Here is a 14,597-nt window from a genome sequence, read left to right on the forward strand (position 1 = left end):
TGGCCTTTAAAAGTCCCTTCCAACCCAAACTATTCTCTGATTCTGTGTTTTCTGTTGTGGGATAAGCCCTGCTCCAGCTTCCTTGATTTTGCTTTATGAGGCAGTGTATGGGTGGTAGACAGAGATCACTGTGTTGCTGTATGGAGTTTCACATCAGTTCTCTCCATGCGTGTTAATTAGCTGGAAAAGTTAGATGAAGGACACAGGATGAGTGATGTCGAAGATGTGTAGCCTTGGTTCTTGTAGACACAGTTGACTGATAGAGCTGGTGTGAGGTTAAAAAAGCCCTCTAGCACTGGTGCCCTGGCCACCCTTTCAGGCACCCTGATGTCGCTTTACCCCTGAGATCCAGACTTATTTTTCAAGGAAGGAAAATGTTTTGAAAAAACATTCCTGAGCACATGGGATATTCTTACCGTATAGTTTTAAAGGTGACTGCAGCACTTTCCCATCTGTGTCCTCCATTGACGATACAGCACATATGGTCTTCGGGCAGATGGTTCCATATAAGGCAGCCATACAAATGGGGAAAATATTCATTTTAATTAGATGTCCAGTCTTGTCTCCAGTGAAATCCACGGGAGCAGGTTCTGATGCTGATAGTATCTCCCTTTGATGAGATGTATTACTACCCCGTTGTCCAGCTTACAAACAGATGTGCGTTCGTGCCTGATGTGAGAGGTGAATTAGACATGCTCTAACATTCCCATTGCAGAGCAGTGGCCCCAATTTTTTTTTTCCTGAGTTATGGCTGTCTCTTGGGGGAAGGGAATCAAGGATGGCTTTTCTATGGACCTAAGCTCTCCAGTTCTACAGTAGGTAGGCAGGCAGATAAGTCACCATGACATAGGAATCAGATATTATAGATGAAAATCATTAATGTTACTATACACATTAGCTTTGTACAATAACTGGCAGTTGCCCATTTTAGAAACTTGCTTGTTTCTTACAGTGAAGCAAACTTAGATTACTGCTCTAAATGCTAATACACAGAATGAGTGTGATTTAATAAAGTGAATTTATATGTAGATTGTGACATTAGTATTTAATTATGTACCCATCATAACACTGATGAAGCAAGCTGCTAAATATTAGTGCACTGAAGTGAGAGCTTACTCTTAAAGAGCAGGTATATTTTAATTTCTTTTCTAATCTCTTTCAATAACAGGATAGATTATGTACTGTTTACCAATATTCACCTCTATTCCTTCATACTGTATTCCAAATAAGGTTTCCATTTTAGCAGCTGAAGCTTATAGACAGCTGTGTTGTTTTGATAAAACACTGTGATAACATCCATTTCTATGCTATGTTTTATGAGGCCAAATTAAGTTTTAGATTTTTTTTTGTTTGATATTTTAATGTGAATTAAAAGTCGTATGTAATCTATGAGGGTTTTCTTAACCTTTCCTTTTCTGTTGTTTTTTCAGACTATGGAAAGCCCGAAATATGAGCTAGTTATAGAAGCTAAGGATATGGGTGGTCTTGATGTGGGACTAACTGGCACAGCAACTGCCACTATTCTTATTGATGACAAAAATGACCATCCACCAGAATTTACCAAGAAGGAGGTAAGAGTTTGGCATTTGTGTTCTACGAAACGGTGCGTGTAATTGCAATTAGCTTGTTTCTAAAAATAAAAATGTTCCTTAATGGAAGAAAATACTCAAAGACATCTTTTTAGCTCAATGTGACAGACTTTCCTGGAGCTGCTCTTTTCTTCTTTTACATTAATAAATTTGTATGCATCATTTCCAAACCAAAATGCAACCACAAGGTAAAAATTTATGTCAAGTGATATAATTCAGAGGTTGGCTAGCAGGATGAAAAACTGTAAAATAAGTTTGCTAGTGGTAACTTTCTCCTTTTGCTTCTGTGGAGTAAAATATATAATTGCCTCCTGCCTACGGTCTAGCTTAGGACTTTTGATGGTCAGGAACATGGATGAAAACAACACGTTTTGTCCTTGCTTTCAGTACTTCCCCTGTGAGACAGCTAGTGTTGAGAGTTCTGTAACAAAAGCTCTAGTCCTAAAAGCTTTAAATTTAACCTACAGGTGGAATTTGCAAGGAAAGTTTTTTTCCCCCTGCAAGTTGAATCCCATTGAGGAATGCTGAAAAGTCTGAAAAAAAGCCAAACCAAAACAAAAGCTATTCTCTGCCTACAGGAGAGTGCAACAGTGCTACAGCAAAGTTTCTGGTTTAAGGCAAAGCATCTACCAAATTTCCTGCCCTTCCCACACTGGTCCCTACCCTCCCCTACATTTACTATTAGTCTAATTTTTTTTTTTTTTTTTGCCTCTGGTATCTAGAAGAGAATTAGGGAGTGTCAAAAGTTTTACCCAATAACAGCTGGTTTGGATATTGCTATAAAAGTTTCCTGAGGCTCTGCAGATTTCAAGGAATATTCCCAAAAGATAAGTAGTAAGCATGAAGGATGCTGATTTTAAGGTAATTTTAGAAAAAGAAAAGGAAAGCCCATTGCTATATAAAGCCTTGGTTTTCTCCTTAAGGTATATTTTTACCTTTGTTTGTTTGTTTGTTTTCTCTGGCCTAATTTTAATGGTTTGACAACGAATCTTTTGAAATAAGTTACTGCAATTTTACTTGAATAATTATTTATTTTAGAATTGCAAACTGGATGATCAGATTTTAAAAGGATGGAGAAGGTTTAAAAAAAAAAAAGAAGAAATGAGAAACAATAACAATTTTGCCAACAGGAGTATTATTTTTTAGTAGCAATAGGTATACTTAAGTAAAATGCTTTGGCAAGAGCATTTCAGTCACCTAAAAAGTGCCATGGAGAGCCTGATCCAAACCTTTACAAGTGCATAGATGGTAATTAAGTGGCTTTGATCAAACTATTAATTCCCTTAGAATTACCCTTTAGATCAAGCTTTTAATGGTCTGAAAGCTGTTTCCTGACAATCAATAGTTAAAATAGATTTAAAATATTGTCTTTTTTTTAGTCCTCTGGAATTTAACAATGTAAAAGGACAACTTGGTGTGTTTAGAAATAGGAAGTAATTTTATTAATCGATATTGATAGAAATTCATGTCATTCAGAGTCCTGTCTACTTAAATTTCCAAACTGTGAGATTTCTTCTTTTGAAGAAATCTTTTTATAATTGTGTTTCCTGTCTGACTTAATATTTTTCTCTGGTAATTTGGACAAGCATGTTAAAAAACTCTGGTGCCTGCTTAGCCCCAAACGTACTGTTAGACACTGTCTGTTTCTGAGGAAATTCAGAAACGTTTATAAATTCAGTTCAGTCAATGATAGTAAAAGGTGCTCTACAAACTTGAAAGGCTGGTGGTTTCAGAATAGAAATAAAATAGCAAGTCTGAAGACACAGCACTATGTCGCTTTCTTTGAAAAGTTCGGTCTTATGCATTTTCCTTGCACTTTACATGGCATACAAATTTTCCTGTAGAGACATTTCTTCTTTTTAATACGTTGTGACATGATTTTGAACCTTTCGCTATTTAGAGATGTTAATGACCTCAGAAATCTTCCCTCTGCCTTGCTAAATGATATTCTTATCCCATGAATAAGGCAGGAAAAATCAGTCTTCAGGTGTACGATGTCAGGCCCCTTTAGAAACGTGTGTTCCGTTTTAAATAAGTAGTGTAAGAGGAGGGAGAGTGTCTATTAATAGAGCTAACGGCACTTTATTTGGCTTACTGCTCAAAGTACCTCGTTACTGTACTTTCATACCAGTCATACCACATGCTGCTACACTATTGATTTGAAGAAGACTTGAAAGAAAAAGACATATCCTACAAAATAACTTTTGAAGTAGAAAGCTCAAATTCAGTAAATCTGAAGGTGTGATTTCAGAGCGCATCGTCTTTTATTTACTTTGAGACTGGTTCTTATGGTATTGACATGTTTTCCCAGGTATCTTCCTTCTCTTTAAAAAGATATTTTCTCTCAATGCCTTTTTCCCTTTTGTAAGACAAATGCTTATTTACTGGTCTGTGTTTTCTTCTTTATATTATCATTTCTACTGAAATAGCTCTGGCTTTATTTGTCATGTGCTGTTGATGTAGCTCAATTAAGCCAAGTTTTCAGTGCATTCTCTTAATCTGTAAAGACAGGGGCCAAATTCATTCCTGATCTGACACGGTGAAAGCAAATGAAGTTACAAGAGCTGGATTTGCTCAAAAGTCTGGACACTGTATAAGTACGACACCGGGTACCCCAGACTGTGCACTAAATGGTGTTTTACAGAATGTAGAATGCCTTGTTATATATATCATAATGAAGATATGTATGATTTCAATAATGTTAATGTCAAGACAGAAGTATAATAATTTCTTTCATAGGTTTCTCCAAAGTTGACAATTTCTATATTTCTATATATTTCTGTTCCCAAAAAGTCTTATATGTGTTAGCAGATATTTCTTTGGGTTCTCAGGGCAAGGCAAATAACTAGGAAATATTTTTCCTAGTTTAGATTTTGTGAATATATGTTCTTAGAAATGAATTTTCCAGTTAAATGAAGAAGCTTGCCTCCTGTGAACAGAATAAAGTTTGTGTAATTTGACCAAACATCACTACAGTGAAATCTGAGATACTAGTGCTGTGAGTCTTAAGCGAAAAGTATTATTTGCTTACATTTTGAAGACCTACTTATAAACAGTATATAAAAGAGTAATAAATGACTAATGTGTGTTTTAATAAGTGATTCATCAATTCCTATAGAGACCTGTAAGTGATTGGGTTGGTTGTCACCCTGATTTCTGATGACTTCCAGCACTGTCTTGTGATTCAGTTGTGCTACTCACTGGGGTAAAACAGCCCCTGGAGTACAATACGTATCTCCGTCTGCTCACGGTTCAAAGAGGATGTGAGACTTTCAGAGTACCATCTGGAGAGATTTATTTTCAGCTCAGGCTGTTGAGAAATACGCTTGTAGCTTTGATAGTCCCTGTCTTGATTTTTGGTATTGGCTAAATCATATCAAGGACCAAATGCTGAGCTAAAAGCATTTTTAAGGTTCTTCCTGGCTCTCTTTTCCATACCTGTTTTACAAAAATTTCTCTCTTAGGCATGATGTTGTTATTTTCCATACTAGACATGCCTTACTGACACAGATCAGATCTGTCCATTCAGTTTGTGCATTTAAAAACAACAGCAAATCTCACCTCCCCTTCTTCTGTGATCTGAAAGTCAACCCTGGTCCTTATTATCTTGTCTTGCAGGGAAGATGTTGCCCTTTGTGACTCCCAATCAATCTTATTCCTTTCTCTGTGGGTCCTGCCAGTGGGCTGGACGCTATCTTTGAACACTGACAATTCTATTAATGGTAGATGATTCCCCTGCAACTCTCTCCTCTAGACTCTTACATCTGGTTTGGAGAAATCACTAGTGAGGACCATAGTTGTCTGCAAAACTGAGCAAGAAAGTGCTGTCCTTTGACTAACATGCAGTTCAGGAGCATGGCCAGGGTACCAGCCCTCTTTCACTTTCCGGTTGGGAGGCAAGTCAGTGTGTAAACCAGAATGAACAGACGCAAAAGACTAGCAGGAGCTGCCAGCATGGCTCAGAAAGGTGGTGAGAACAAGCTGAGTTGGCTTTTTCCCATTTCACGAACCAGTCGCTCATGCTGGATGTTGGAAGGCCAGATGACTGAGCTGAGGTTCTTGAGCAGCAATAAGCAGATCTGAACAGATGAGAAGAAGCTGTGTTGCTAGGCTAAGAGTTAAGATATAGAGCTGTACTATGGCCTAAATCTTACAGGAACCAGTCTTAAATTCTAGCAGCCTGTTCAAAATGGAGAAAACTGTCTCCAGTACTGCTTTGTCACAATAAATAGTTTTGTGGAATGGATAAAACCATTTTAGCAAAATCACATGAACAAAATGCATATTAGAATTTCCATTTGGCTCTCATTTTTGGGCTGCAAGACAATTTACATGCAGAGAAAACAGAATTCATACAGAAACTCAGTAGAGCAGGACAAAGCCTCTACAGCTGTTAGTAAACTTTGGCATAGAGAACAGATTTGTTATGGCTAGAGAACACCAGAGATGAGCTCTTTGGCCATCCTTGTTTTTTTCTAGAGCTGTAAATACAGCTAACAAGGCTCCTGAAGTATATCCTACCCTTCAGAAACCCCCCTACACTAGATAAATATTTGCACTGACCTTTTCATTCAGCTTTGCTTCCACTTCATACTCTTGTAGCAGTTCACTAACACACTTGACGTATCTGAAGCTCCAGATGCCCAAAAGACTCCTTGAAAACAAATGAAAGACATTGCCTGGTAAATTTTTCACATGTGAAAGGCAGAATTCAAACATAATTTCTCTGGTCATGGAAAATAGAGGAAATAGGATCAAGGCAGGATTGCTGTTCCTATGCCATCCTTGTAAGATATCTGTCTTCTCACATGTTCTCGAAACATCCAGAGATTGAAAATCAAAAGCCTCCTCAGTCAGTTTCTGAACAAATCTTAACAATGAAAATTTCTGCATAGCCTGATCTGAATTTCCTTTACTGGAACTTAAAATCATTGCATCTTCTGTTATCCTTATAGATACGGAGTACAGACTATGCCCTTCATATCTTTTTTTATTCTCATATAATCAGGACCATCCATGAAGAAAACAACTTTGCAACTCAGGATATATTTGCTGTTTCTTAAATAAATAACTTTTGTGTTAAACCTGTGATACTCACGGGTTTTTTCCCACAAATGTTAACCCAGCAGTTTTAGTGAAAACAGAAGAGATCGAGTTATCCTATAACTGACTCACATTCTTTCATGTTCAAGCCAAGACAAAGATGTAATGTATGTGTTTCTACTAGAGTCCCATTGCAAAGTATCTCTTGATTTAGTTTAGAAAATATCTATTAGTCAAATGAAAAGCTATTCATTAAATCCATATGAAACAAGCATTTAAATAGTGATAAATATTTTATTTCCTAAATGAAGACTGTGAGCGTTCTATTCTCACTGCAAAAATAACACAATATTTGAAATTTTCAGTAAAGTTCTATTAACTGTACCATTTCTTCATGGTCAATATTTGGTCGCTGCTCTCAGTTATGTCAGGCATTTGGAGTTTTTTTAGTTGTCATGAGCTGCATGACAGATTTTCAAAATCCCATAACTAGTTTAGGGATCTAAGTATCTAAATAGCATAGGCATTTGGACCGCTTTTTTTTTTCCACAAAAAAATAATATTAGATGTCAAAGATAAAAAAGAAAAGCTTATTTGGCTTAAAAAAAATAGGTGTAAAGGCATCGAATTCCCACTGGAGTTTAAAAAGCTTGTTTTTGGAGCATAGATTGCTTTGACTCTCAGTGCAATTAGGATCCCAAATGTTTGTCTGTCTTCTAAATCGAATCACTTTCAAATAACTTGGAAAAATGCCTGTGATTAAGAAGAATGTTTGTTAAGATTTCTGAGTTGTGTTGTGGTGGTACCAAACTAAGGACATCTGGAAGACTTATTTAAACAATCTGGCTATCTGGATAATGAAATTACCTTTTTCTTTTTTTTTTTCTTCTTCTTCAATATTGTGTGTCAGTTCTTATCAGAATTAGCTGGTTTGAGGTTACTTACGCAATCAGAAATGCTTAGCACCACTCAGGATTGAATCACGAATGACCTTAAAAACAAATACTCTGCTGTAGTGTTGCAAATAAGAATGGAATCATTTTAGAGAGAAAGAAAAACAAACACGTTCCTTCTGTGCATTGACTGAAATAGAGGACCGTTCAGCAAAAACCAGGGTTTGGAAGACCAGTGTTTCCTGTCCTCATCCAGATTCATACTGTGTGCGTAATGATTTGTATTCATGTGGCTTTCAGCAAGCTATCTGCATAACCAGTGTAAGCACTTTGTTCAAGAACTTTTGCAAAATATGTTTAACACTGAGTCCATCCACTTATCGCATAATTAGAGCTGGAGACACTGCATAGCAGCAGGCAGCAGACTTCCACATTTATCTTTGCTTGTGAGGGTTGAGTTCATTGCTTTGTTTCTCTCCACCAAGGTCATGAAATACATGAAGTTGTCTATTTAATCTCCAGATAAACACATTTCAGTAGTACATAAAACAACAGAGTGCCTGCTTTATAATCTGAAAGCAGCTGAGAAACACTTGTATAAGTACAGGAAAGGTTCTATGAATAGAAATGATCATTCAAACAGGGCGAAATTGAGGAGGAACACAAAGGCACTTCACTGCTTCCCTAGATCTGATTTTTTCCCAGCGTTCTTGCTCCCCAAGCCAGCTCACATAGTAAACTTGTATTTTTGCCAGTGCTTTTCTTTTCTCTTTTCTTATTTTCTGTGTTCCTTTCCTGCCCTTCGTTTAGTTTCCTTGATTTGTTATGATCAGCTGATCTGAGCAGTCCTGATGCAAACTTCTGCGTGAGTCCTTGCCTTTTGTAACCCTTTGGTTATGTTGGAAGGTCAGCTGCAACTCAGTGGTAATAACAGCAATTCTCACTGCAGCTGGTAAATTCTCACCACAAAACCATACCAATCCTGACTATCCTCTGAAGACTTCTTCCATCTGCTTCTGCTAACAGCAAATATCCAAACACGGCAAGCAACAAAAAAAAAAAGCCATAAACCCACTATTTATTGCTCTCTTCTACAAGAAGTGAAGGTTAATATGCTTCCTCAATGTGGTCTATGAAGTGTGAACTTTACCATAGATATTAAGGTCTGAATTACAAAGCAAACAGCAGCAGTAAGGGTTTTGACTACATCTAGCACAAATACGTTTGGATGAGTAACCGGATAGTAGAAATTAAAGAGGACGGAAAACTCTTGAGAGAAGCGCAAGTTAAACAAAGATAATGCAGTGTCTCCAGACCCAGTCTTGGACCACTTGTTCAGGGAAGCTGTATAAACATAATTATTAGCAGTCATTGCTAGGAATGGCTACATGATTTTCCAGTTAAACTTTTTCTCTCCAGCTGGAATTTTTGCAGTTGCCTTGGAATCAAATTAGGACTGCTTTCTAGAGATTTCAATTTCACCATAAACTTTAAAATTTAAGTCTTTTGCCTGAAAAATTGATTTTGTTTCCTCTGAATGTGCTGCTGGAGCACTCCATGGAAATTTCCTTTCATTTCACTCTTCTCCAAGAGTGTTTTATAGCATGTTGTCCCTCATTAACAGTCCAAGGAGTTCCACCTTCAACACTGAGTGCAGGCAGGTGACACTCAGACTTCAAAGAAACTTCACACAATTATTTTCAGGTCAAGATATGAAAGAATGCATGGATCTCTTTTCTCAGCTTAACTTTTGGGCTCTGTATTGGGATATTTCATTTTCCTGTGTAACATCCAATTAACGGAAATCCGAAGTTCTGAGTGGAAACACTATGGTTTCCATACATGGTATTCATGGCAGAGTGGCTCCTAAATCATCATTATCTCATTAGCCTAGACAGTATGCAAATTGGTGGGCAGGTAGTGGGGAATAGATTAGCAGGTATTACCTTTCTGGTGCAGCCAGCAAAAATTTTCTGTGGCTTGGAGGGACTTTTATGTGGATAAAGGGTTACAGTTCCTCACATGTGGAATGAGGAATCTTTACAGAAATACCAAGAACTCTAAATCTCCTTGTCTGACACAGCAAAGCTGATTTGAGGAGTAAAAAATAGAGGAATTGTTAGATGTGTTGCAAAATATCACTCTAATCCCATGAGTTAAGAAACCCACACTGGTAATATGCCTCTGGCATCTGTAGGAGTCCTATTTTAAAAGTAGGATTAAACAAGATAACACACTATAGATCTTAACATATTCAATTTGCACCAGACAAAACCCTATTTAATAGCAATCACACAATATGTGTGAGCTGGTATCATAGTTGCAGTTTATATGAGCAGAAGGGATTTATAAAGCTGAAGTATATTCATACTAAAATAATAGTTATGTGACTGCTTAGGTCATTCCACTACAGTGGAATGAGTTCTATGATCAGTTTATCAATTTCTTCACTGACAAGTGAGATTTTAAGATTTTTGTTAGCAACACTAAAACTGATTTGGCTACTTCAAAATTTGCGAACCATCTGTGCATAAGAATCAAAATGTCAGGATTATTTAGACAAAATATCTTTTTTCCTTCTGCTCTGAAACATTAAAATAGTGAACCGATAAAAATCAACATGCTAAAAGGAGACGTACATTTATTTGAGTAAAATTGTTAGTAAGTGCCTATGAAAGAGAGTAATTTGGAATGCAATAAAATTCTATAGGGCTGATTGTCTCTTGAACTTACTGGAATGAAAATTGTGTTGATACATTCAAGGAAAAAACAGATTAGGGGATTCAAACAGAACTCTTTGCAGTTGTAGTCTCTGTTGAGGAAAATGGTCCAGGAGTGTAATTTATTCATATCCTTGTACTTTCTACTTTGGCTTATTTCCAGGACTTGTTTGCCTCAGAGTCCCAGATGCTTATTTGCTTAAAGGGTAGCCCTTTCTCTAGCCGGCTGTTTAACAGTCACTTAATATTTATTTGTTTTTACAAATGTTTTCCCCTGTGTTCCCAGTCCATATGTCACAAGAAGACGTATAATCCCAACACTACAGAGTATTGACTTTATCCTAGCTTTCCCATTCTTGACTTTGACCCCATTATGAAGAGTCACTGAATCCCGGTTTGTCACCTGACCTTATGTTTCCCTCCAACACTATGATTATAGAATCATAGAATGGTTTGTGTTGGTAGGGACCTCAAAGATCATCTCGTTCCAACCCCTTTTGAGTTTGTGTTGTAACTCCTAGGCTCCTCTTCCACATAGCTTGATGCGGCTTTTATAGAGACGTTTTTGTTCACTTCTTTGAATGTTGTGGAAGATTTCTTCCAGCTACTTACTTGTCTGGTTGTCTTGATATTTAATTTGCCCAGTGCTGAAATTTATTGTTGTCTTTTTGTATCATCCTTCAAAATCCCTGCTGCCTGCTTCATCATTCTCTTTTTTTTAAAAAAAAACAAACAAACAAACAAACAAAAAAAAAATAAAATCCCACCAGCCAACCAACCAGAAAACTCTTCTCTTTTGTTTTTTCTCCCTTTCAAGCCTAGTATTTAGTCAGCAGCCTGTAAAAAGCCTTCTCTGAATTTTAATAATTAACTTTAATTTTTCCTTCCTCTCCGAACTCGCTGAGTCTGCCATTTGACTCTCAGAGCCTGAACATCTAGCATCCCTTAAATGCCTCTCTGATCCTGTTTCCAGTTCCTGCTTCAGATTTGCCAAGACTAATTTCAGTGATGTATCCATCAACTCCTTTTTGCTGACTATGACGTTCCCTTTCTCTCTGTTCTTATTTTTGTCACTTTCCCCACTGTCTTTTTGTATGGAAAATTATTCCTCTAGTATTTTATCAAAAGCTGTATTTCTGACCTTCATCATCTCATGATCCTCTTTCAGTCCTGTTGATTTTACTCCTTTAGTAGTATTTCTGGAAGATCTTCCTTTTTCCATTACTTGATGCTATCTCCCGGTGAACCGTTCTTTATCCCCTTAATACCTTCTTCCCTTGAGAATTCCTGTTTTCATGACTTAAACTGACTGTTTGCTCATGACTCGCAAAAGTTCATGTACACTCTTTGCCTGCCTTCTATAAATCGAGTACCATCACTGTCTGCTTCCACACATCATCTCATTTTTTTCTTTTATGGTTTATTTCCTCCTCCTCAGCTCATTTGTTTTGACCGCCTTCAGTCACTGAGGCCAGCAGTGCCCATATGTTATGTAGTACTGTCAGATGTTCTTAGATCAATGATTTTTCTTCATTTAGAAGACTGATGGTAAGGAGAGTGCTGCTGTCCTCAACAAGTTTAAAGGATTGAAAACAATCTTTTAGTTCAAAAAAAGTTTGAAAAATCTAAGGAGTTATGTGAGAAACTTTCCAAAGATACATAAGAAAAATCAATCCTGCTAAATAAACTTAAATCTAAACCAACAGTTGTCTTTTGCTGAAATAATATCACGGAAAAAGATTTATCTGTAGTATTGATATTCTTAGCTGCCTGTATGCAAGCTATGGCTCCCATCCAGAGTGCTTCATGGAGATGTGAATGCAGGATTAGACTACAATGTAAATCTGGATTTTATACATATGCATATCTATAGACATAGAAACACAGGCCCACAGATGTTTACCTACCTAAACTGAGGACCAGATGTTTTATTGTTCTGAAATTGCATTTTCTAATATGGATTGAAACAAAAATGAAATTTGGTTTGGTTTTACTTGAAAATAACACAACTCACTTTTGAAAATAGAGAACACTGGACCTGATTAATTGATTCAGTGTTGAACTAAGCTAAGAAAAAAGTGTATGTTTGAAGACAAATGAAGGGCATGCTTTCTAAGTTAGCAGCTCTGACCTTTTCAAGTTTTCCATCTTAAATAATAATTGAAGCCGTGAGTAAATAAATTCAACTTTGCCTGCAGATGTTGAACTCTCTAATGTCCTTTCACTCTGACATAGCCACTGCCTGGTATTAATGGTAGAAACAGTTTTATCATGCCCCATGCTGGGGCTGACTGCAGTCTCTAGGAACTGTTTTCTTTCCTCCAGCCATATGATTAAAATGCAGTTCCAATCGATACATCTGTACGCTTTCTGTCAATGGTAAGTGTTCGCCTAGGGGTCTTCTGTGTCCCAGAGGTATTTCTTTTCTTCAGTTCTTCTGTATTCACAAGAGAACCAAATTACAATAAGTCCTGTTTACCTAGACTGCCTGTTGAGATTGTTTTTGGACTTCCTGCTGGAACTGGAGTGAGCAATACAGGGCACATGAACACCCTCCCGTGTTGGGTGATATAGATATAGATGTTAGCAGTAAGGTACCTCTTTTAGCAATATTGGGTTCCAGCACAGCCTCTGTGCAGGCTTTGCTTTAGGAAAATTAAATATTTGAGCACGCGCTCTTCGTTCATTTGGCATATTAGTGGGAGACAGTGTAGGGTGGATTACAAAAACAGGTCTCAGATTCTGACATCTGACTTCAGCCGAACTTCACCACTATTCAAGGATGTCAGGGTTGCCTGTTTTCCGTTTTCTTGAGTGAGGATTATCCAGTTGATCAATGAGGCCATATCTGAGCAACTAATCAGTTTTAGATTCTCTTTACTGTAGTAGCAATTGTTTTAATGCGATCGATTAAAAGGGAATTTTAATAACATCACTAATTGTGCTTTTAAAGGAAACATGACAGCTATTATTGAACTCTTAATTTATGATTTCCCATGGCGATCAGTTTGAAAAATCAAAACACAAGCTTTTAAAATTTGACATCCCCTGCAATCTCACTTGTTTATTTCTTAAATATGTATGTCATCTTTGTAAATAATGGTAAAATAGAAACAATGAAGTAATTGTATTCAGCTCATAACTTTTCCCATTTCTCATTTGTGTGTTATGGGAGATGCAAGAGAAAGGTAATATTCCTGCCTGAATTCAGCAGAAGGTAGTACCTGTTTCCATGCACACGTACAGCCAAGAAAGGCATCTAGTTTGTTTCTGTAAAGACTCCTTTCAAAGGGAAGTACTAAACTGTAGCTGCCTATTAATGCAAACGCTAGGTTCTAGTCTGCAGAAATAAAGGCATTCAGCCACATGTTGCACATCTGCATTATTTATTCAGACATAATAGGCATGGTTTGTCAACACATACACAGAGGGTTATATGTGTTACATATTAAAGCTGTTGTAGTGTCTTTCTTGGACTAATCTGTAAGTATTCGGGAAGCACCTTATTCGTCTTCAAATGCCCAGCGTCCAGACTATAGGTTGAAGCTCACTTATTCCATAAATTTATTTTTCTTAAATTCATAAAGTATGGGCAGCATTACAAATGTTAATGCTACTATTATAGGTTCATAATTTAAAAATACCAGCATTCTCAAAGGTCTCCAGCATTGTGTCATTTCCCTGCATTATTAAAATGAATGAACAGATGTACAATTTATTTCTGCTGAACTATCATCTAAATTCATAAGCTATTTCTCATGTGTCTGAAATCCATGTTGGTTTCCCATTTTCTTTGCCTTAGAAAAAAAAAAATTACGCTCTCACATTTATCACTCTGGGGATATAAACGAGAAGTATACTCTCCACTTCATTCATTTTAGACTAATATCCTCAATACAATTTAAATCCCATCTCTTCAAGGCTATTCAGCAAAACCTAGGCACTGGAACACCCACGATCCGATTGGAAAACTCCCTTGCCATCAATGTTGAAGATTGGCAGGTGGACTCCGAGGACACTATCTGTTCTCTCGGACAGAATGAGGTGGCACACAGCTGCATTTAATCTTTTTGGTTGGCATTTACAATGCTAGTGGAGGCATGCAATTTCTTAGCAACAAGTTGGGAAAAACCAAAGGACAAATAATGACTGGTGTAAGTGGGAGAGGTGAGAGGTTGGGTGTAATTGTGGTGAAATTTGCAGCAGAGGGACACGAGTCAGCTGGCCCCAACCACTCATGAAGATGTGTTTTATTTCTCTTGTGGCAGCCTAGGAGTATGGCAGGTGTTCCCTGGAAACGATAAACAAACAAAACAAGACAATGCAGAGATTAGATAGAATAAAATTATGGA

At 37.2% G+C, this 14,597-nt stretch overlaps 1 protein-coding gene across 1 annotated transcript in view; it reads left to right on the plus strand.

Annotated features, from left to right (window-relative positions):
• Positions 1 to 14,597, plus strand: part of CDH13 (cadherin 13) — a 483,658-nt gene that overhangs the window by 410,636 nt on the left and 58,425 nt on the right. The window contains exon 12 of the mRNA XM_086620685.1: positions 1,431 to 1,571. Within this exon, the coding sequence (XP_086476811.1) occupies positions 1,431 to 1,571 (141 nt within the window). The remainder of the gene's footprint in view (positions 1 to 1,430; positions 1,572 to 14,597) is intronic.

Source organism: Tauraco erythrolophus, chromosome 15 (genome assembly GCF_009769465.1).
Source record: "Tauraco erythrolophus isolate bTauEry1 chromosome 15, bTauEry1.pri, whole genome shotgun sequence".
NCBI lineage: Eukaryota > Metazoa > Chordata > Aves > Musophagiformes > Musophagidae > Tauraco > Tauraco erythrolophus.